At 52.4% G+C, this 23,832-nt stretch overlaps 1 protein-coding gene and 1 long non-coding RNA gene across 2 annotated transcripts in view; one reads left to right on the top strand and one right to left on the bottom strand.

Moving 5' to 3' along the window:
- Window positions 1-3,148, top strand: part of LOC116624585 — a 28,293-nt gene extending 25,145 nt beyond the window's left edge. Inside the window, exon 4 of the long non-coding RNA XR_004297919.1 lies at window positions 2,850-3,148. This is a non-coding gene — a long non-coding RNA (uncharacterized LOC116624585). The remainder of the gene's footprint in view (window positions 1-2,849) is intronic.
- SIM2 (SIM bHLH transcription factor 2) overlaps window positions 1-22,459 on the bottom strand; it is a 46,282-nt gene extending 23,823 nt beyond the window's left edge. Inside the window, 4 exon segments of the mRNA XM_032392643.1 lie at window positions 3,073-3,181; window positions 9,922-10,011; window positions 13,047-13,129; window positions 22,285-22,459. Of these exon segments, the coding sequence (XP_032248534.1) occupies window positions 3,073-3,181; window positions 9,922-10,011; window positions 13,047-13,129; window positions 22,285-22,459 (457 nt within the window).
- Between the last annotated feature and the right edge of the window lie 1,373 nt (window positions 22,460-23,832).

Raw genomic sequence — 23,832 nt, 5'->3', positions numbered from 1 at the left:
AGGACTCTAAGTGCAGTGGGCCCAGCCCCGCTCGGCTGGCCCGTGGTCCCCTCCAGGCAGGCACAGAGAGGCCTGGCGCCAAAGGAATCGCCTTGGCCAGCCCTGGGGCGGATGCCTGAGTCGGCCAGGAGGGCCCAGAGGCATCTGACTTCCCTCAGGGTGGAGGATACTGAGTCAGGGCTCCCAAGGACAGCCCCCTCCGCAGCAGAGGGAGGCAGCCACGGGGCACCCATCCTGCCCGAGACTGCCATGGAATGGGGAAGAGAACCCAACAGACCCACTCGCTCGGCCAGATCGAAGCTTTTGCCCTCATCTAGAGCCCCAGTCCGACCACCCCTCCTTTCTCGACGGCTCTGACCCTCTCCAATCAGTCTTTCCCTGTCTGGCCTGAAGGCCTCACCCACCAATCTCTGACCTCACTATTGCAAATGCAAGCGAGTCCCCTAAGGACACACCCTATGCTTCAGTGAACAGATACCAGTTCTCTGGGATGATGTGTCCATGCCCCTGGGTGAGGGTGACGTCACTCCACTCCTAATAAACAGCTACTTGGTGGCAGTTAATAAATTAATTTTTAAAGAAAGGTTACCATTAGGAGTGGAGGCAATGCCCCCCGCCCCTCCCCAGGGGGAGCAAGGGAATCGCCCGCGAGGCTCCTCACTGCCCCACCACTGTTGGAGGGGCGGCCACATTTACCCATAATTCCTCTGCAGCGGGCCGGGGTCTGCGAGGCATAAGGCTTCCCGGTAACACGCCTGCCTGTCTGCACCATTTGCAGCGACGCACGGAGGTGTGCACACTCAGCTCTAAACACCTTCACGTGGTAATGAACCAGCCAGTTCGGAGAAAGCCAAGAGCACAGTAACCATGAAGCAGCAGGGCAAGCTCAGCAGCAGAAAGCCAGCTCTGTGCATGAGAAGCCGGGGAGCAGCGCCAGCACCCGTGCACCTCACGCCTTGCACAGTCAGGTGGCAGCCCCACCTGTCCTGGAGCTCCGGGCGTCTCTGTGTGGTTGCTACACCTCAGACATGAACTCCCCGGCGACTGGGATTGGAAGGGTCTCTTGATATTCCCAAGACTCGTTGCTGTCATTTGATAAACACTTAACTTAAAGCTATGACATGGAAAGGTAACATGAAACCAGAGCTCGTGGGAGAAAGTCCATTCCTGTGTAACCAACGCACTGTGTGGAACTTTCTAGAACAATATCAGCACAATGGTCTCAGGAGTTCTCTAAGACTCCTGCAGCCTTTTCCAGCTTTAAACAACCCCGCAGTGAAAGAATGAGACTCAGGTGCACTCTTCTCCTCCCAGCTCTCATTTTGCTAGAAATTACTTCTTCCGAGCTTACGTGTGTGCACTGATGTGGCCAGACTGTTTGCGAGGACTTAAGAGTTACAGACCATAGCCATCTCATCACAGAAACCAGCACAGCAGTCTCTCTCCCTGGTAAGGAAAAGCGAGACGCACAGTGACTATGTCCCGCTGCAGAGGAATTATGGGTAAATGTGGCCGCCCCTCCAACAGAACACGGGGGCCATAGGCTGTATCTGCAGGTGGTTTTAAAACGGAGTGGGCTCTTCTGCAGTCTCTCCTTCTAGCCTTAGAACAGCCCCTCCCAGGAGGAAGCAGTAAGACTAGAACTTGAGTTTTTCTCCGGCTGGTTACCCCATTCTACCATGCTTGATGTCTCTTCATTTGCATTCTGTTCTATGGGGAATTTTGGCCAAGTTGGGATACCACAGTCCACAGCAGACAAGAGACCCACTGAGCAGCATGCTGGTTGGTCTCATTGGACTGTCAGAGAGAGGGTGTTACAAGGCCAGCGCCCCAGAATAAGTTCGTCATCCTAGCATGCACTGCAGTTGTAACTTAGGGAGTCATTTGCGTAATGATGTGCCCCACATCGTCCCCCGAGCAATCACACCACATTATATCCTTACACGTGCTTATGGCGGTAGGACCCCAATCCATACGTGTTCAGTAATGGGACCGTGGTGGAGGAGGTGGAGGATCGTGTCCCCACATGGAGACAGGCCGGTGAGGTGGACCTGCCTCCGTCTAGACCAGGGCTTCTTAACTGATTCCTGCCGTGGCACAAAACCCACAGATTCCTACCCGGAATAACGTTTTTAAGTGCAGAAGATAAAAATACAGGAGATCACAAACTGAACCAACTGTACTGAAAACAGTTAGCAAAATCTTTTTGCTCATATTTTTTGGTAATAAAACAAGTGGTGATTTGGTTATAAATGTGCTGCTTTATTCACGTATTAAATAACAAGAGCCAGCAGCCGGCCTCGTAACTCCTGAAATTTCGAAGTAGTGATGAAGCGTGCGTGGTAAGTTTAAACACCTGCGAGAACTGTAAAGTGAAATGAAAATGTGTGTGACTGTCGTTGGCGAAGCCACCGGTAAGAGGGGGAGTAAGATGGCGTACCCCCCATAGTCTATAAGCCAAGGAACTGCTACATTCCAACCAGACAGAAGAAAGATGGAATTCTCCACGTGCAGTTTCACGGACCCCCTGAGTTCTGTCGGGGACCCTCTGGTTAAGAAACCCAGGTCTAGGGGCACCTGGGTGGCTCAGTCGTTAAGCGTCTGCCTTCGGCTCAGGTCGTGGTCCCGGGGTCCTGGGATCGAGCCCCACATCGGACTCCCTGCTCAGCGGGAAGCCTGCTTCTCCCTCTCCCACTCCCTCTGCTTGTGTTCCCTCTCTCGCTGTGTCTCTCTGTCAAATAAATAAAATCTTTAAAAAAAAAAAAAAAAAAAAGCCCAGGTCTAGACCTGTGTTCCTGGAATTCTAAACCAAGAGCACATCTTGACCGCTTTCCTTTCCCTCCCACCAGCGCCCATCATGGTCTCTGGCATGAGAAATGGGATCAACAGTGTTGCTTCAAAGGACAGAGGCATAAAAGCAAGTCCCCCACGCTGTGTGTTTGCTGGAGAGGCCCAGCTGGGCCGCTCCAGTCCCGCACACATCCCCTGGGCAGCATGGGAAGCAAAACCCTCGTGTCCCATCCAAGAGCTTCGTCTGGTTTTCATGCTGGTTTCTTCGTCTGGAGGAAATACCTTGGAGCAGGTGATGGTGAAGGGGCTGGTGGGCCGCAAGCACTGCCGTCATCTCGTCGTGGTCGGAAGGGTGGATGTACTCATAAATACTGTTGCCCGTGAGCTCCACCTGCCGCAGAGGGAAGGGAAGGGTCAGAAATCCTCTGGGGGCTGCGCGGGCGGGGGAGGGGAAGGTGGACAATGGGTACGGACTGCGAGGGACAGAGCTTTGACCTCTGCTCACAGCGCACACCTTCTCCACACGCAGAAACACGCGTCTTTTATCAAGCAGCGCGCTGAACCGTCTCCCACGTGGGGACGCGAGCTGAAAGCCACGACAGTCCCGAGCAGGAGGAACTGGGACGGGAAGGATGAAAAGGTGAGCCGTGGAGGTGGGTGCCCCCCCATGGCCCCGGGCGGTATCCTTTACACAGGAGGCAGCTTACAGCAGACTGGAGCCGGGGCCTGGCCCTCCACCCACACGCCCGTGCTGCCTGAGGGGCCTGGCCAGCCGGGACACCAGCTGCCAAGTCCAGACGATGGTCCCTGCGAGAGTCACGTCCTCTCCAAGGCTGAGCAGGTGGGAGCCATGGGGGCTCCCCTGCACGTGAGGAGGGCTCGCACCCCGACAAAGGCCCTTCCTCGGGCACCGCCAAGCCTCCTTCCCGTTGCCAGAAACGTGTCCCTGGCCTTCTGACTCTGGGATGACCCGTTACCCAATGGCTCCCGCCCACGGGTGCGGCAGGGCGGCTGCGTGACCTGCGGGGACGTTTGGGCCCACTCCAGACAGCCACGTGACACGGTGGTTATTTCCGGGGGTCGCGACCCCAGCACTTGGATGCCGCCTACTTCCTGGCACACCCTGCAGAGGACACGATGGCAGGCCTAGAGCCTACGTGCGTGTTGGACAGGACCCTTGCAGGGACGGGGGTCTCTAGGAAAACACCAGCATTAGGACCTTTCCACAGAGATTCCTGGTGACTCGACACCGAACCTTGAGAACTTTCCTATTGTTCTCCCAAAAGCAAGTGCCATGATAGGGGATGTTAGAGAGTCTCAAAACCTGGACCCCCTGACCCATCATCCCAAGTTGGGCAGTGCCGTAGAATGTTCCGGAGACTATGACCATCAGAAGGGCCTTCTGAGCAGTGGTGGGTGGACCCTGTTTTAGAGACGCAATGGTACAGACGAGAACAGTGCACCCAGTATTGATCAGGAGCCCAGGCCAGTGATGACTCTTCCATCACAGCCCGCAGGAGCCCCAAAGCCCGGGGGCGGGGGGTGGGGGACGCCGAGAGTGTGTGAGAAACTGCCCTCGGGTGGCAGGGAACCGTGGGCAGGTCTGACTCAGTCTTTCTCAGCTCTGCCCCACGGGGAGAGGGCAGGCTAAAAGAGCAAAGGCAGGCTTGCGAGGGCCTTGTCCCCAACCACCCCCTTGTTATTTTTAAGTGTGTCGTGCCTTGTGTTTTGTTGGGAGGCTCACTGGTCTCCCTCAGAGCGGAGCCAACACGATCTCCCGTCAAGGGGCCGCTCTGACCGGGCCACTTCATGCAGCGGGACAACCACAGGCAATTTCATGGACAAGTTCTCCTGGGAGCCGCTGTTCCAAATTAGCATCAAGGCCATCAGCTCCTTCCTTGCGACTGAGCGGCCACGGAGGGGTGAAGGAATCTACCCCCCTCCTCTGAGCCAGGTCTTCCAATTTGTTAAGACGTAGGAGTTACCATTTTATTCAGAACAAATTCTGTTTCTGGCCTGCTAAGTAATCTTGTCCCTAAACCGGCTTTCGCAGTCCTGTTTTCTGCATTATTCATGGAATGTTTCTTGCCAATATTATGCCTACAGAGGAACGGAGAGAATCCTGTTACAGAAAGCCTCCCTCCCTCCCCATTTGACCCAAAAGGGGATTTGCCTATGACCAAAGTTATTACGTGAGTTCATTAAAAACAATAAGGATTAAGAACTAAATAGTCTTCTTTCAAATCATTTCTGTTCATCCTTAAAAAATTTTGATAAACCAGCAAGTGTTAAGTCAGCCATTTGGGACAGGACCATCTCCTCTTCCCTGAAGTCAGTGATGGAGATTCCTGGTAAGCTCTGTCAGGTGGAGAGGGACAGAGGCAAATCAATAAGGGAGCTGGGCTTTTTTTTTTTTTTAATCGAGTCACATTTCAACAGCTTATTTTTAAAATGAAAACATAACGAGATAGATTTTGTGTGTGTGTGGGTCTATCGTTCCTCCCTTACTCATGTTCTTAGGGGAAAAAATGAGCATTCTGGTTTGCACCAAGTTCTTAATCAGAAAAAAGTACCCCATGTCTTTTTAGAGAAAGTATATTTATATACTTGCATCTGTCCTTACAGGGATTGGATTCGCGTTTTAATCCCAAAGCAGCTTCATCTGTCTTCAAAGACCCCATTCTCACCACATGCATTTGGAGAATGAGAAGAGAGAAGGTCCATGAATTAAGAGGCTTGATTTTCTGAATCCTTGGTTCAATTATAAACTCCAAGGCTCTCCAGGAAGTAAAATGGTCTTCAAATAACGGAAATGTTTTTAAAGAACAAATTTTGGAATGATAAAACAGTGCTGACCTTGACTCAAAATTATGGTTGACATGGTGTTTCCTGTATTTACATACCTATTCGTGCTTTTGAATGGTTGAAAGAAATGTGACTACCTCACAAAAAAAAAAAAAAAAATTATGGTTGTCACTATAAAACTCCCCAGGTCTCATACATCAACCGTATTAAAACAGACCCTCAATGTGATATTTTAGTATTTGTAAAACCCTGCTAACTACAAAATGAATTGCTTTCCTACTAAGAGCGTTTTTATGTTTTGCTGAATAGCTTTCCTTCCTGCCAAGAAAACTACATCTGATAAATACAGCACTAAATGGATATATTCTGGGTCGGAAGGGGAAAGTCACCCAGTACTCTGGAAATACACATTACTCTGCTTTGGGTGTTTTGCTGACTATGGTAAATTAAGCATTAAAAAAAAAAAAAGATGGTTTGGATTTCAGAGTTCAAGTTATGTCAACAAACATAAAACGCTGTCCTTTCTCTTTATTTCAAAAGTGCAAGGATTAGGTCTTATGGCCCCAAACAATGCCATGGCTATTTTTACGGCTGTGGTTCCGGCCACAATCTCAAATATTACATTTTCCTTTATATGTCTCATAAAAGGCTATTTCACACATATCTATAGTTATTTGAAAACTTATATTAGTTACCTAGATGCTATATAACGTATGCGGCTTTGGTGAAGAAATTTAAACCACGGGGATGCTTGAAAGAGTCTGCGGAAATACAGAGCAGGTATATAGGGCTTTTTTTTCCTTCTTCCAATATAAGTACGTTAATCACATTAACCAAAGAACCATGGAACTAACCACCTAATAAACCTGCGTGGAAAAGGAGTGCTTCCCCAGCTCTACCTTTTGACCACATGAATCATTACCTATTATTTGTGTATGCACACACCAAGTAGGATTTTCAAGCCTGTAGCCTGACTCTGTTTCCCCACCCTGGGACCGTGAGCTGAGGAGACAACTTGCAATTCGTGGTCATCTCTGTCACTCTTTGGTCCGAAAGTCTGACAGAGGGGGTCACCCTGTTTACTAATTTAAAAGCAAAAATAATAAACTCTGCCAGATCTCTTACTCCCACACTTGTTTTTAAAAAGTTCAATAAAAGGCTTTGGATTAGGACGGGCTTATAACACATAAAGAATGATTTTTATACTCTCAAATACATCACTCAGATAGTTATTTAGATAGCGTAGATTTTTTAAAAAAACACCACCACCACTTTGCTGTGAATTATTAAACAATTATGACAAGCCTAGGAGCTTAGGTTCCCCAGGAGCTGCTAACATAGAGTTTAACCCTGAATTAATGTGAAAGATGTTACTTAATGAGATAACGTCACTGAGAATAATTGAAAGTTCTTGGACCACAGAAGGATGATACTATGTAAATAAAAGGTATCAGTACTATCGTTATTCATCAGAAAATCTGTTTAAAGGCTTACTCGGCCTACTGGATAGAATTTTCTTAACACTTTCATCTCTGAGGATTTAAAAAAAATCCTTAAGCCTATTTTAATAAAGTTTTCATGTTTGACATATTTGCCTGACTTCTTACTACTAATAAAAATAATCTAAAAGGTACAAAAAATTTTTTTAAAAGGAGAAGTTGGGTATTTGACATCCTTTTCAATACTTCATTTTACTATTTAAGTAAAGAAGACAGAAAAAAATACACATTGTGATTCTGCCTAGATTTCCTTCTGCAGAGTTAATCGTGAGCAGGAGACAGATCGGAGGGAAAGGTTTGTTGTTGCTTATTTAAACAGTTCAGCGTGGAACACTCCCCAGACCCTAGCGAGGGCTCACGTCTGCATTAAAGTGTTTTCATAGCTGGAGACTGATGGTGAGACAGTCCGCCAAGCGATCGGGGGGAAAAAAACATCAGTCGCTCTACACAGTCAGTTTGATTTATCTTTTTTTAAACTGACACTTCTCCCGGCCAGCAACATATAGACAAAAGGCATCTCTACAACAGTCTTGAAAAATGATGGTGTGTAGAACTCCCTCCCTTTTCAAAATTATGACTCCAAGTTTTATTTCTGCGTTATGACCAAAAGGAAATATAGTTTTAATTGGGATTCATCATGAACAGGAGTTCATCATGAATAGGAGGCAGATTTGTCACCTATCCAATATTTTGTTCATTCTTAATTATTGTGCTCATAAATGGTCAATTTCATTTCCCACATAAAAAGAGAAAAATGACAGAGAGTTGTAGGATGCTAGACTGAGCAGCCTGACTGAGTCAACTGGAGTCCTGGGATGTGCGCAGGGCCTTATGATGTGCCAGAACATTCCACAGGACTAAGCAGCCCCAACATGTGCCCACCAACGGACACTATTTGAAGCAACTTTTGTGCTACTTGAAGTATAGTTCTAATGAAACTGTGGGGACACTTGGATTCTGTGCAGCTCCCTATTATTTATAAATGACATAAAATGGGCACTTTGATATAGTTCTTACCACAATCCTGAAAGAGAGGTAGAGCGGGCAGGATTTTCTTATTTAAGTGATGGTTCAGGGAGGCTAAGTACCTGACCTATCGGACAATGAAAACCATATAACTGGGCATTTCCCTTTTTGCTTTGACTGCTAGGGAGCTCAGATCTAAATTTAATATCTGAAAATAGTGACTGTACCTGTTTTATCTTTACCAGTCCTTTTTAAAGGAGGTGAAATGTTTTATCTTGTTTTTGACATTATTCTAAGACTAACCAAAGATTCAATAAATTACAATTGAAAAATCAAGTAATCTGCTCAAAATCATTCAGCCACAGACAGAACGACGGCTAGACACCAGACTGGTTACAACTAAAGGACCTTAAATAATTCTAAATAGGGCAAGGTGGAAATTCAGAGCATAACAACCTTGGAAAATATATAAATAGTACATTTCATGTTCCCAACAGTATTTCCCGTTCTACGAGTATACAAATGCCATTAGTCATGGAAGTATAAGAGCCAAACCTTAGCAAATCTTAGCTGGGAGACCTGGTTTCAGAAAGGAAGAGAAGAGGAAGAGAAAAGGAAACACTAAATAATTTTAATATGAGATTCTCTTCAAAGGACTTTACATAAGAAACAGAGGCACAGAAACCCCCTTGGGCATGGATAAGGATATACACACATTGTAAGAGAAGGCTGTAAATAAGTGGCAAATTTAAAAAAAGGCAATGGTAGAAAAAGAAAAGGAATACACCAGATGCAGATTTCCAAATTGGTATTTTGTTTTTCCATGAAAAAAACCCCAGCGCCATTAATTGGCAGGTTTTATTTTGGCTTAACTACAGAAGGGGCTGGTGCAATACAGATTATTCATCTGCCTCCTGGGAGCCCATTTCCTGTCTCTAATTAATTCTAGTGTGTCTTCAGTCGTGATGAAAAAAAGCACTCTGATAAGTCACAATATAAAGAAACATTTAATCCCTAGATGTATAAAAAAATGTGACTTTTAGAACCTCCATCCAGGCTTGTTAAATCAGAAATGTGAAGGGCCACAATCAGACTCCTCCCCTCCCCACATTCCGAGGAGCCCAGACAGCAGCCGAATTCCGCCCCCCCCCCAAACCCTTGGCTTGACCGGAATAGATAAAGCTGAGTGCACCTCTTTCCTTGACGGGATGAACCCCTTTTTAAAAGACAGTTCCAGAAAAATCGGTAATATTTAAATGTTCTAGAGAAAACAGGACCTTGCTGTGCAAAACAGTAGTAAACTGAGTTTTATGAGTTTCTATCACAAGCATATAAAATGCTTTACTGAAGCGACCACTGAACTGGAAAAACTCAGGAAAAATTACCCTGAATTCCATGTGAACACTCATAAATCTACCCCCCTTCTCTCTCCCCAAAGCACAGTCTGCATAAGATCCATGTTCAACATCAGTTTTCCTCTTGCTTTCATGGCAACTCACAATACCACGTGCAGCCCAGCAAGCATGGACGGAAAAATCTCCCTTTGTGAAGCTCTTGTTAGTGGCAGAGTGTTACTGTAGAAGCAGAGTCCAGGCTATCAGACAGAATCTCCGAACAAAGCTGACTGTTGCAAAGATATACTGGTCAGTAATCCCAAAGGAAAAAGAAAGTAAAACCGGGAAATGCAACATGAAGAAAAGCTCAGCGGGATGGCCTAAGAAGATGATTTTGCAGTTTTGGATTATTTCATACACAAAAGCAGACGCTTGAACAGAATCATTTACAAGTTGGGTAAGACGGTCAAGACCCGCCAACGCTTACTTTTATATTTTGGTTGTATATAAAATTAGGTAATACCTACCTGAGACAAGCCCAAATGCACAGAAGCTGTTTCCGATATATACATGATTTTGCCATCAGATGCTACCACGAAAACAAATCCATCCAAAGTCTGTAAAAGAGAGTGCCAGGGGAAGAGGTGGTAGTTAATACAGTAGACTGAAATCTCATAATTGTACTGTCACTGAGGTGGAGGAATGTTTAAAATATTATCATCCATACATAGTTGTTAAATGCAAAACGAGCCCAGGGCCATAAGAAGGATTCTGGGTTATAACACTGAAGGTTTAATTCCCGGGGCCAGGCTCTCAAATGCTTTTAAAGCACTTTAAAAACAATCTTATATCCACATCACAAAAATCATGCAAAACACTTGAGAACTCCTAACATGCTCAGTTTAAATGCAGTAGTTTTATTGTTTAGGGTTATTTTAGCACTTAGCACAAATCCGGAGTTCTATGGTACTTAGGGGGAAACCTACCACTATATAGACCATTTTATGTCATAATTGGCAGTCCTTTATACCACTAGGACATATGCTTTATTTGCCACAATTTTCTAGTTACCCCTAAGTACTATTTGAATAATAAATTCCGAACACTACCACTCCCCTGAAAATACCCGGTTATTTTAACAGACTATGTCTACAGAATTAACTACTTAGAATTTGCAAGAGATCAAGTAACCTTTGCAAAATTCAAGGAGAAAAAGTATCAATTTCTGAAAAATTAAAACTACCTAAATGATACTGCCTAAGTTGGCTAGCCCTCAAAAAAATAAAGTAAAATTTTAGGAGCTAATTAAGACAAATAAAAAGGTAATGATTATATTTATATGTGGCAAGGATAAAAAGACTAAATTATTTTTGAAAAAGGAAACTGCATTTTTATTTACCCATTCATATTTTAGATCCAGAACCAAAGAAAAGCAATAAAGTTGGTGAAAGATCCATACAACCCACAATGCTGCCCCCATAAAAAATATTCCAAATTAATTTCTGGCCACAAATTCTATTTTTACAGCATGTAATTGAAACCAGATTACCTTTGGTTTTTCTAAATCTGCCCCCTTTTTGGAGGGGGGCCTACAAAGAATGTAGTAGAAGTGAAACTTGAAAGATATATTCTGCCGTCTCAAATACAGTTTTACTGTAAAAATCCTTTGCGAACTAAACTATCATCATCCTAACCTACACTGAGGTTGAAATCAACATCTTGATTATAAGCCTTACTTTCTCGTTTCTAACTCAGCTACAAAATATTTTCCCAACTAAATTCCGTTTCAGAAATATAAACTATACAGCAATTTCTAAAGTTATAAACGTTTTGGCACATTTTAAACTTTTGCTTAACTCCAAAATCATTAAAGAGATACATTTATTGAAACAGTATCTGACAGCCGTACGAGAAAAAAAGAAAAAAATTATCATAATTAAATTCTGAAAGTTGCCAGCAGTAGCTAAAAAAATAATATCGTTAATGGAAAATGTTGGGTATGTCTTCATAGCTTCCAATGACCTAATTCGCTTGAATGTATATTAACGGTAAACAAGCCCGACGGCACAGCATTCCGGAATTAAAGAAATGCACAGTGGAGGAACCTGTGCCCGCCAGGTTTTCACTGAGTTGTCCCTGATGTTAGTGTCACTTATAATATGCAGGAGTATCAAACAAGCAAACCACCACGCACGGAGCTGGAAGGAGCGAGTGGGTGAGCGCAGGGCGTGGGAAGGACTCCAAGAGAGCCATTTCCCCGCCTGGCTACCACATCGTTCGCTTTCTGCTGTAAAAGCTTCAGGTATCAAATATTCCCCGGGATCTTCTCTTCCCCGGAGCATGCATTAAAAAAAAGGGGGAGGGGGAATCGTACTAGGACATTTGGGGAAAGGGATTTTGAAAAGATCTGCTTTTTTCGAAATGCGGTGTTCTTGGCTGACTTGCTGACCCAAGTCATTGCGTACTGCCGCCAACCTATTTTTTTTCTTGTAAAGAAAACACAAAATAGAAGGAGGAAATGCAAAACAGCTCTTGGTAAGCATTTTTTGATGGCAGAGACAAATGACAGGTGGGGGGAATGAATCGGGTCGTTGATGAGGCTCTGTAAAGGGCATTTGAAAGATTCGGAGACAAGAGGCATTGCTGTCCCCACCTAGCGCCAGCCGCTGACTTGGAAACGGCCGGTTGTGCGCACGCTTAGCTGGCCAGAGCCGCAGACACTGCGGGCCAAAGCCCAGGCCAGGAGCGGTTTACCAGCCCTGGACTAAATGACTCCGAGCTGAGGGCTATCAGCGGCTGACCACAAACCAAGCAAGGGCTCCCTCCGTGAGCCAGGTGACCCCGGAGGCCACACCAGGTCCCCACCTGGAGCACTCAAGAACTGGAGGACTTGGGTTGAACCAGGCTCCAGCACTTGCTGTGTGACCTCAGGCATGTTGCTTAACCTCTCTGTGCCTCCATTTCCTCCTTTGAAAAAATGGAGTTCAAAATAGAACCTACTCTAGGTGGGTGATGATGCACCCTGATACAGTAAGATTTAAAACAGAATCTGGTCGTAGTAAACTCTCAATAAATGCTAACTGTTAATATTCTATTATAGATACTGTCTTTTCTTGCACCCCCTCCAAACATACACGATTGTCAAAGGCTTCAGGACTGCCACACTCTGGCTCAGAGCCTCCGCTGGATCATTCCTTCTTTGGCTCAAGCGCCTGGCACAGCGTCTATAACAGAGCAAGCGCTCCACAGAAGTTCGCTAAGGGAAGTGAGGTTGGAAAGAACCGCGTGCCCACTGGCGTCCTTAGGCCTAGGTCTGGTGAGCTGGTGAGTACTGGGGCTGGGACACGGTGAGATGCCCGATGGGGGTGGGGCTGGCCAGAGGTTGCTCTGAGCTGAGTCCACCCCCGGTCCTGGCCTCCAAAGAGGATGCACGGTCGGAGGGTGGGGAGGTAGACAATTGCCTCGAGGTCCAGCAGCTGCCTCTGGCCTCGGCGACTTCTGCAGCCTGATGGTGGCCTATGGATCCACCCTGGGCTCCTTGGGGAGGGACATCTCGAGACTGGAGTGGCGGGGTCAGAAGGGAGCCCCCACCCGGGCGCGGGTCATCGTCTTAGGCAGTGGCTGCGCTCCTCCCCCCCCAAAGGAGCCTTACCTGAAGCAAGTGCGATCCCAGCTCCTTGGCGACGCTGTCCAGGGGCCCCGCGCGGCTTGGCTGTCCCCACGCGTCTCCTAAACCTGGACCGGGGAATAAAGCAAATCAGTAAACGGCAGCGCCAATGGAGAGGCCCCACGCCCCGCAGAGCGCGCGGAACCGCCGCAGAGCGCGCGGAACCTCCGCACCGCGCACCCTGGTCGGCCGGAATCCCGAGCGTCCCGCCTGCCGCCTCCTGGGCCCCTCAGGCCGCCGTCTGTGTTCTTGCCATCGCCCCTTTGCCCTGGATTAAAGAGAAAAAAAGGCCAGAGGAGATATTCCGGCCGAGGCCTCGGGTCCAAGCGCCCCCAGTGCGCGCTGAGCTCGCCAGGCCCATAGCTCCCGTGGGTCGCCCACGTGCTCACGGCTCCGAAATTGCCGTTTTATTTGAAATGCCATAAAGTAATCTAATCTGCTTTGAAACCTGCCATCCTCGAAGCCAAACGGGGATATCGATTTGACCTGTAAATATTCCCCCAAGGACCCTCCCTCACTCCCTCCCTTCACTGTGTCGCCGGCAACTATGCATTTTCCTAAAGACAAGCCCAGACGAAATGTCCTAGCCGTCCAGGAGGCAGCTTTTTCTGCATAAAAAAAGTTTTTTGTTTTTTGTTTTTTTTTAAACCTCACGTAATCCCTCGGACTCCCCAGCCCTCAGAGGTGCCTCGGGAGCGCGGTCCCTCTTCCGATCCTAGTGCTCCAGCTTGGGAAGGGTTTACCTGGGGCCTTCCCCAGAACAAGCTCCTAACGCACCCGAAGCGGGGCGGGGGAGGGGCCGAAGGCGGTGGGAGTCTTGTAGGTACTGACGATAACTGGAAGGTATCTGTTGCGACATAATTAGGGTTCCCCAGTTCTTAACTTGCCCCCCCAAAGACATCCTGCTTCTCCCCCACCACCTCCCTGAAGCTCGCAAGTGTTTCAGAAAGCGCACCAGCGGAAAGGTGGCCCGGCTCAGCGAAGCCTCCTCTCCTGTGTCCCCGGCTCTGCTGCGTGACCCCAGAAATCCCAGGCTTTCTTCTGCGTATTCCGGAGAAAGTAGAAAAGCCGGGTGAGGTTTCGGCGCTAAGTGCCGGCTGGGAGAACCCTCAGCGGCTACTTGGAGTCCTTCTGCTTCGGGCCGGGCCAGCAACCGTCCAGTTAGCGCCACCGCCCAGGCGCGACGTGGAGAAGGCCGGCGACTGCTGTCCTCAGCCTGCGCCCATTGCCTCCAGCGGAGAAGGCGGCCCCAGGCTCCAGGCCCACTCGTGCACCGGCTGCGACCCCTGCGGGGTGAGCTGTGGGTCCCGCTGCCCGCACATCAGTTATCCTCCCTTCCTGCAGGCCAGACCGGCCCCTGCCCGCTGCGTGCGGGGAGTGCGGGACACGAAGCCAGAGCGGGATGCGCGGGATGGGGAACCTCGCCTAGTCTCAGCGAATTTGGGGACCATTCCCGGGACCACAAAACTCCCCCAAGCGGACTGCGGCGAGTGGGTGGCCTGGAAAGTCCCCGCGTAGGCACTCTGGGTCTCCCTGCGCTGTCCCCGCAGGTGTCAGGAAGCAGAGCTTCTGGAGGCCTCCACCCCAAGCGCCAGGGAAGCGCCGGGCCCCAGAGCCCCTCAGGGCCCAGGCCCCCCCAAGAGGCTTTGGAGACCCTTCCCTGCAAACTCTGTTCAGCAAAAAAGGGATGACCTTTAATTTCTCCTCCTAAGCTGTAGGAATTAGGGGCTTATCCTGGTCTCCCCATAAGGAAGTGACTAAATTCCATATATCCTGATCCCCCAAACAGGATCACAGCCCCTCCGCCTCCACAGAGGTGTCTTCTTAACCCCAGGAAATTACTGTCTGCCCAATTTCACTTCCAAGGATGACCACAGTGACCATAATAGGGCACCACTGGCTCTCACCAGCAGGTCCTCCCCCAGCCCCCATCTGTGCAGGATGGCTTGGTGGGGTCAACGTTTACTCCATTATTAAAAACCCTGGGACTTGAATGAAAAATAATTTAATAAAGACCCAGGAATCCTGATTTCTGAAAATGGACAACCGTGCCCTGGTAACTGTCCTTTACCCAACTCCTGGGTCCTTCCCCTGGTTTGCACCACACTAGCCTTGCCTGGCTCAGCAGGAAAAGTGAACTTGGCCTTCCAGATTAGGCTTCTTGCAGTGTCCACAGCCAGGTGACCTGGGGAAATCTGTACCTCTGGGAAAGGGGCAGACCCAAACCAGACTTCCCTGCCCAGCTCTCCCAAAAGCCTTGTGGAAGGCTCTGGCCTTTCCAAAAGTGCACTGGGTACACAGGACAATTTTTCATATAATTCAAATACCCGGATACTTCAAAAGAGTCTGTTCTCTTATATCATAATTTTTCCCATAATTTCCTGACACCTCTGCTTTGCTGGCAGATCTTCGAGCCTCGCATCGGGGCTCCCTGCTCCACAGGGGGCCTGCTTCTCCCTCTCCCACTCCCCCTGCTTGTGTTCCCTCTCTCGCTGTGTCTCTCTCTGTCAAATAAATAAATAAAATCTTAAAAAAAAAAGAGAAAGAAACCTCTGTGGGTGAGACCTTTTCACTGCACCCATAAAAATCTACTTTGGGGGGCGCCTGGGTGGCTCAGTCGTTAAGCGTCTGCCTTCGGCTCAGGTCATGATCTCAGGGTCCTGGGATCGAGCCCCACATCGGGCTCCCTGCTCGTCAGGAAGCCTGCTTCTCCCTCTCCCACTCCCCCTGCTTGTGTTCCCTCTCTCGCTGTGCCTCTCTCTGTCAAATAAATAAATAAAATCTTTAAAAAAAAAAATCTACTTTGGGCTAAATGCAGAGACTAAATAGGTAAGGTTTGTAACAAGAACCAAAAAATGGTCTTGGTACTTGTAAAGCCATATATATCCCCCCAAAAGTGAGGCGCCGGGCACGTGGCCCTTATCTGGACCTAACAAAGGGCTTTATTTGTTTGAGAAATGAGGGGAGACAGGTAAGACTGAGCTAAGCTCCTCCAAGGTTATCAGTGACCTCATCTGATCCTGGGAGCACCCACCTTCCACTGACTGTGGGGGGAGCAGCCAGATGGTGGGGAGCACCCCAAGCCTGGCCTGTGGTTCCCCTGCCAAGGTTTGCTATCCTAATTGCCCTACATGTGTCAGCAGGGAAATCCACTGGAGACTCCCTCCTACTGGGAATCCAGATGGCCAGGTCATGTGGGGAGGAGGCCAGCCACTGGGTCAGAAGAGAAAGGGAGCCAGGAATCCCCTTTCCCCCTCTGCCTCTGAGGGTTTGTGGGTACCTGCACCTTAGTATCCACACTTGGCTACTTGGCTGACCGGCTGTTTGGTTTAAACCTTACCAGGCTCTCCTGCCACTGAAGCTTTCTAAATATGGTCCCGCCTCTCTGGGTGCTCAGTTAGTCAGTCAACAAACAGCTGTTGAGCACCTGCTGTGCAACCCCAGAGAAAGGGTCTGGAGTTTGATAAGAACTCCTGGGATGCACAGCGGTTTCTGGAAGGCAGCCTTGGGTATCTGACGTGGTGACAAGAACACTCCTCGCAGGGATCTTGTGAAAACTAAACGGGGTTAATAGGGGACCATCTGACCCTGCCACCACCCGTCCATGGAGAATTGGATCTGGGATTGAGAAAAATCCAGGACAGACCTTTCTGGAGCTCCCAGGGGACACAGGGGGATCTCACCTCCTTTTGTCCCCACTCCCCAGCTGGGCCAGTCTGGATGGTCTGATCTCCAGCAAGTGCCCTGACCTCTAACCTTTATTTCTCAACTCTAAAGTGGGGGGTTTTGTAGGATTAAATGAACTAAACCAGAGGGTGCTGAGCAAAGCGCTGGGTCCCCTGGAAAACGGTGGTGCCTCAACAGCCTTGGTCCAGCCTTCTCTTGCCTTCCCACTCCTTCCATGCCTACTAGCCCCTTGCGGGGGGAGGAAGCGTGTTATTGGGGAGCGTGGCCTCTTGAGAATCGTGGGCCATCTGAGGACACAAGGTCACACGGGCTGACTGCAGACTACTCCAAAGTCAAGAAGGGTGTGCGGGGGCTGAGCGGGGGGCTGAGCTGGGGGCTAAGGGCCGGCTGCTCGGCTTCTCCACCGCGACACCCCCCACCCCAACGCAAGGGAGACGGCGTGGAAGGCCGGTCGGCCCGCGGTATTTACAACCCGGCTCTCGGAGCATTACCGGCCGCGGGGGCGGCAGGCTCAGGGGCTCGGGTCCAGGGCTAGCGGGCGTCGCGCGCCCGGGCGAGGTTGTAACGCGGGCGCTGGGGGCCGGGCTGCCGCCTCGCCACTCCTGGGGAGCCCAGAGCTGGCGCTCCTTCCCCGCTCGACTCCAGGACCGCGTAAAACGCTCACGGTTCTGGGGTTCCTCCGAGCACTTCAGCTTCCGGCCTTGGAATGCTTCGTTCTGTCCGGGGTCCCCGAGAAGCCCGGCCTTTGGACCCTTTTCCAAACCCACGGTCGCACGGCGGGCGGGGACCAGGGTGTGAAGGGGGGTTGTGGGGACGCCCCAAGAAGGCCGAGCGGGGAAGGGAGGGGGCTTCCAGCCTGGCCTCGCCTGGCCGCCGGCCAGAGTACGTGCTCAGACAACAGACGCAAGGCCCGGCCCCCCGCACCCCCCCACCCCGCGCCTAACGCTGAGACCTCGGAGGCTGGGACGGAGGCCCGGCCGCGGCCCGCACGGAGGAGCGCACGGGGCCCGGCGCCGCCCGGAGCGGCTTCCCCGCCGCGCCTCCGAGCGCCCCGGCCGCCGCCTGGGTTCTGGCCGCCGGGGGCTGAATGTGCGGCTCGCGCGCGCTCCGGTTCCTGCCTCGAACCGCCGGGGGCCCCCGCACCCCGCAGTTCCCTTCACCGCTGCCCACAGCTCACAGCATGCTGCTCGGCGACTGGGAGCTTTCCCTCCCGGAGCGATGCGGACAGGGTTGTAGAGCTCCACGTTATTCTAAAAAATAAGTTTGTTTGTTTTCTTTTTTTAAATCTACATTATTTCGGGCTTCGGTAGAGAAAGGGCTCGGGTCTGTCTAGGTTTAGGGCGGGTCTGTTCTCACCAAACCGTCTAAATCAAAGCGTTTCCATTCCCAACAACAATTTCTAGCCGTCTGCCTGAATCTAAACCCAGACAATTTCCACCACTGGAATGATTCCGGCCTCAAACCCCCATGATTGTTGTGTGAGAATAACAGTGTTGCACTCCCTTCCCCTGCTTTCAGCCGCACCTGTCCAGAGTCTTCAGGTCTGGGAAAGGAGGAGGAGGGGCTGTGTTCTCCTTGAGGAAGTCAGCCTCAGTTTCCAGTTCCATTCCTCAGCTGGGACCACGGGCCAGTCCCTCCTGTCCCTACCCCACGGCTGGGGGTCAAATCCGACTCCGGAATCCTGGCTCCTGGGAAGGAGCCTAAGCCACCGGATTGGCCTTGTGTTCCTGCCGCTCTGACTCGGGCTTCCTGAGGCCCAGTGTACATCACCTGAGGGAGAAACTTGTCCTGCGTCCTGCCTGGGATGGTCACCAAGCGGCTATGGCCAGAGAGCAGCAGAGTTCTCCCACCTGGTGCCTCTGTGTTTCCAAAGAAACACCAGGAAGGCCACAAAGCAAAGAGGACAGGCAGATCATGGGCCCCAGCCCTTCCCTGAGCCCTGCGTGCACCAGGCCTTCCCAGCCACCAGTGAACACATGGAGTTTTTGGTTCTGAGTCCACTTCCAAAACCGGCCTTGCTTTCCTGCCCTCTTCCCTGGCTCCCTCTCATTTCTTAGCTATTAAAGGGGGGGGGGGGCAGAAAATAGCAGGTCTTCTAACTGCAGACAGTGAGTCCCAGAGGCGCACAGAGTGGGGGCACTCTGCCATCTAAGCCATGCCTGGTGCAGGAAACACTCGCACTCCCAGGACGAAGTGACTGGAGTAAGAATATGTTAGATTTCCGCCTCCTCACCCTTAATCCCAGGAACCTGGTACAGCTATGGAGTTCTTAACAGGCCCATTTTGCAGACAAGGAGGGGGGGTCTAGTGGGGCAGCTTCACAGAGCACAACCTTGAACGGGCTGTAAAAATTGCCAGCACCACCAATGCCAGTCTGACCTCCGTGGGGAGTGTCCACCTTGGCTCCTATGCCTCTTTCTGCCCCGGGGGGGGACTCCTGCGAGCTCCTCTAGCTGTCCTCTGGCCCAGGTGGTCTCAGGATGAAAGCAGCCATGGGCAGCGAGAGGACAGGCGGCGGCCAGCGGCCACAGCAGCGACCTCCTGCTCTTGCCCTTGCTGTAGGACCCTGGAAAGGGCCCGTCCCTCTCTGGCCTCAATGTCCTCAGGGACTGAGGGTTAGTTGGGGATGCCTGTGGTTCCTTTGGACTGTGCTATTCATTTTCTGACTCCCAAAGTCCTAACTTGGCCTTGGCGTCTAGATCCTTCTTCACCCAGGGATCCCTCTTGCTCCGGGACTACGGAACAGCGGACCGAGCTCGAGATACCGGTTTCACTTGGCATCTTTCAGTCCGCAGCCAGCCGAGAGTCGGAGCAGATCCGGGAGGTGCTGCCGCTGCGCAGGCCTGCATTGGCCCTAAACCTCCCTGATGCTGACACCCGGATCCAGGCGGCCCCCCAGGCCCTACTCCATTCCCGCCGGCGCACACCCAGGCGCGAGAACAGAGGCTAAAATCAGTTACAGCGCAGGCCGCCCTCCGGAGCTACCGGAATGGCGAGCGAGTTATTTTGCATAATTGAGGTCTCTCTCTAAACGCCTCCTTCTCAGCCCAGGCACCCAACTTTACAACTCTGTGCCCCAGACTGACTTGAGGGGAGCAGCACCACCGCCCAGAGCTGCAGGCCCCAGGCCTCTGAATGAAGCGAGGAGTCCTGGGTCTCCCAGTCCACCCATGTAGGCAAGCGACCCCCTCCCTGCTCAGGCCCTGCTGGAGGGGGGGTCAGCGGGGGAGCCGGTCGGGACCACTGCCTTCTCCCTTTCCCCCCCCATCAGTCTAGACCCAGAGGTTCAGGGCCATTTCCAAAACTCTAGAGCCAAACAATTATCTCCAGGCCCCTCCCTGAGTTCCAACTTCGACAGTCACCCCCAAGAGGCATCCAGGCCACCCCTCAACCAGACCACACTACCCAACAAAGCACAAGGGCCTGGTGCTCGAGTCCTGGACCATCTCTGCAAGCCCACCTCTGCAAAGGGCTCAGGGCCACGTAATTCTGGGCTCAAAGGCCTTGGAGACTCACTTCCCAGAGTTAGAACACCCAGATTCAATTCTTAAAAATCTGCAGAAGAAGTACACCTACCACTTCCCAATTTTTAGCAGGCTTTCCTGGATATTCTCCAAACAATAAATGGCTTACAATTAGCCCTCTTTCTCCAGGCCTCCCTTTCTAATTTCTGGCTTACTTGAAATCATTGGTAACAAATCATTTAATATTCCAGTCCTGGCTTCTAATGTGTTTATTTCCAGTGGGGAGGTGAGAGAAGGCCAGGGTCCTGTCCTGGTTCCCCACCTGCTTGCAGCATGCAAATTAAGAAACAGCTCACTGGGGTGGGGGGGATAGATAAATTTTAAAAAGAAAGAAAGAAAGAAAAACAAAAACGGGCTCGCCACCACTCCTTCCGGGGTGGGAAGGAAACTCGGCCCTCGTAAAACCCAATTCTCTTTTAATTTTAATTTTCGACTTCTCTGGTAGAGGGGTCACCACCCTTGGGCTCACTAACAGCGACCACCCGCTTGACAACTTCAAGTAGGAGGGGCTGGAGTGGGGCACGTCTTTATAGTGGGGTCGGAAAAGGAAAGAAGGAAAAGGAAAGAAGGAAAAGGAAAGAAGGTGTATGAGGCTAGGGTGGAGGTACAAGTCACAGGCTCTTGCACCAGGGAGGAAAGGGCTGGAGGCTGCATGGCCCAGCTGGGAGGCAAGGGCTAGGGGTGGGGGGGGGGGGGGGGGGGGGGGGGCTAGACTCCCCGGCCAGCTGTGATGCAGGGCTGCAGGTCACGCTGGGCGACAGGCCCTCTGAGCCCTGGAGGCAGTGTGAAGTGCAGCTCCAGACCCAGAGCCAATTACTTATAACAGGCTTAGGGGCAACCAACGCAAAGGTCAAGCTTACTGGCTTCTGGCTGGTCGCCGGCCAGGCGCTTTAATGGAGGCAGCCTGCACCCAAAGGACACCTGTCGCTGCAGTGCAGCCACCTTCCGTGTCCTGCGGCTGAAGTTGTGTCTACTACCCCACCGGCTTCTGGAGTTCCACACGGCGCTAGGGGCTCCTCAGCCCAGAAGTCTTGGAGTGCCCAGCAGGCCCCCCGTGCAGTGTCTCAGCCCAGGGTCAGAATCTCTCGCGCCAGGCTGCAGCCACCCTGTCTGGGGACAGAGATGCTGAAAGGTGATCGGTTGAGAAACACCAGGACACCAAAAGGAACGCTGTGGTGACCAGGCCTCCCCAGCCCTGTTGCTCGGAAGTGCCCAGCCCGGCAGCCATGGTCACCCGCAGGCCATGTGCTAGCAGGGAATGCTGGCCAGCACGCCATTACTTACCCCCGGAGTCTGCTGGACCCATGGGTCCTGGTGCCCCTTGCCTACCGTGGCACCTGCCCCTCCGGTTTATAATTCCAATCAGGAAAAGAAGACTGTGTTCTGGCCTGCCTGCCATTTTTCTTCTAGTCCCCTCTCTGGCCTGCAGGTTTTCAGCTCACCTACTTTCAGTCTCTCCTACCCTGACCTGCCCTGCCCAGGCCAAGGGAGCAAAGAAGAGGCAGCCAGAGAGGCCCAAATCTGAGGCCCGGGCCCCAAACAAGTGCCCTGCTCACGGCTAGGGCCTTCAGGGCCTGGGCCTCCGGGTGCACTCCGCTCTCTCCCAGGCCTGGAGCAGCAAGCACGTCTCACCTTCGGCTGGGGTGCTCACACTTCCCCTCCCAGAAAAAGAGATACGAATGAAAGAAGGAAAAAATAAAAGGGAGAGTTAAAGAAATGAAGAAAAAAGAAGAGAAAAGAAAAGAAAAAGGAAAGAAATGAAACGAAAAGAAAAGAAAAGGAGGGAAACCAGAATGGACCGGCATGATCACAAAACAATTCCTGATTCGCCGGGTCCACACTTGGGCCAGAAGACGGTCTAGTCCCCACGGCGCCAACACCCTGGCTCCTCTCTCCAACAGGAGCCGAAGCTCCCGGCGCGGCCTCCCCAAGACTCCCTGGCACTGGGGCTTCAAGCCAGCTCCAGCTCCCCGCTTGGGCCGAGGCTCTCGGCCGCCCACCTGCGGCCTCACCTTCGGGGAAGACGGCCCGCATCTTCAAGTAGCTGGTGGTGAGTCGGATGATAGACGCCTTGTCCAGCTGCGAGGTGATGGCCGACGGCAGCGGGAGCAGCTTGGCCAGCTCATAAAACTCGCCATTTTCCTTCTCCCTCCTGGTCTTGGCCGCATTCTTGGACTTCTCCTTCATCGCGCCTCGGCTCCGGGCATATTAGACCCGGCCGTGCTCCAGGCCCTTGGAGCCCCGCTCCGGCTGCAGCGGCGGGGATGGGGAAGGGGACTCCGGGAGCCAGGTGAGTCTGGGGCACCGCCCGGGGCAGGTGCGCGGGGCAGGCCTGGGGCACCGAGAAGCCTCTCCGCCGCCGCTGGGTCCCGGAGCTCGGCGCAACCCAGCGGCGCAGCTGCGCGCTCTGCCCGCCGCCCCGGGCGCAGCCTCCTCCGGGCTGTACTGGCCCGCGGTGCCCAGAGACCGACTTCCCGCTCGCTTCTGCTCGCTCTTCCTTTCTCCCTCCTGTCTTCTCGCGTCTCGGCTTTCCTTAGGAGGTGGAGAGGAGCCAGCGAGGAGGCGGCGGTGCCGCTCAGTCCTTGATCGAGTGTTCGTACCCGCTGCCGAGAGGCCCCTCCGGACTGGAGGGCGGCATGGGCGGCGGCGGCCGCGGAGCCATGGAGCGGGAGGGGAGCGGAGGGGAGCTGGGGCGGAGGCGGCTGGGCCCGGCCCGGGCGCGCTCTCCTGCCCTCCCTGGCGGTTCCCTTTGCCTGGAGACGCGGCGCCCGGAGCCCGCGATCTGTCGCGAGCCGCAGCAGCTCCGCGGTCCACGTGCGACCGAGCCGCGTTTGTTTATGGCGGACCCGCCTTCGGGCGGAGCACTCGGCCTCCGCGGCCCGGGGGGGAGGGGGGGCGGGTGGGGGGGAGGGACCGCGGCGGGGGCGGGGGCGGCGAATCTCGCCTCCCGACCCCGCCGCGGCCCCGGAGTCACAGGCGCGCCTCCGCGTCGCGGCCTCCAGGGACTCTCCCAGGAGAGGCCCGCGCGCTCCCGGCCTCGAGGAAGTCTCGGTGAGTGCACACGGCGCGCGGTGGGGACCGGCTCCGGCCAGCGGGTCGCGGGACCTGGGCGCTAGGATGGGCGGTGGGGAGGAGCGGAGGAGGGACGGAAGCGAGGGAGGGATGCCCAAGCCTCCCCTGTGGCTCCCAGACAGGTCCTGGGAGCGCGCGGCCGAGGGGAGGCGGCTTGACCCTCCGGCTTGTGCCCTTCGAGTCCTCCGGGCCTCGCGCAGGTCCCGCGCCCTCACTTCCCCCACTTTGCAGGTCCGAGGGCCGAAAGGGGGCAGGCCCGAAGGGAAGACCCCCTCCCTCAGGAAAGAGCGGGAGAGAGCCTCTGCCCCTTCTGCCCTTTCTCTCCTCGAAACACAGGAGCGAAAGAAGATCGGCGCCTTCGCGGAGGGGCTGCAGGCCGCGGGGACGCGCGGGCCAGACGAAAGGAGGGGACCGGGGAGCCGAGCCTAGACGCCAGGCCTCGCCCAGGGCGGCGGCGGCGGCGGGCACAGGGTCCAACAGTTCCCGCT

Source organism: Phoca vitulina, unplaced genomic scaffold (genome assembly GCF_004348235.1).
Source record: "Phoca vitulina isolate PV1807 unplaced genomic scaffold, GSC_HSeal_1.0 scaffold68, whole genome shotgun sequence".
Classification (NCBI taxonomy): Eukaryota; Metazoa; Chordata; class Mammalia; order Carnivora; family Phocidae; genus Phoca; species Phoca vitulina.
Note: the sequence above shows the minus strand (reverse complement) of the source record. Positions and strands in the feature narration are given on the sequence as shown.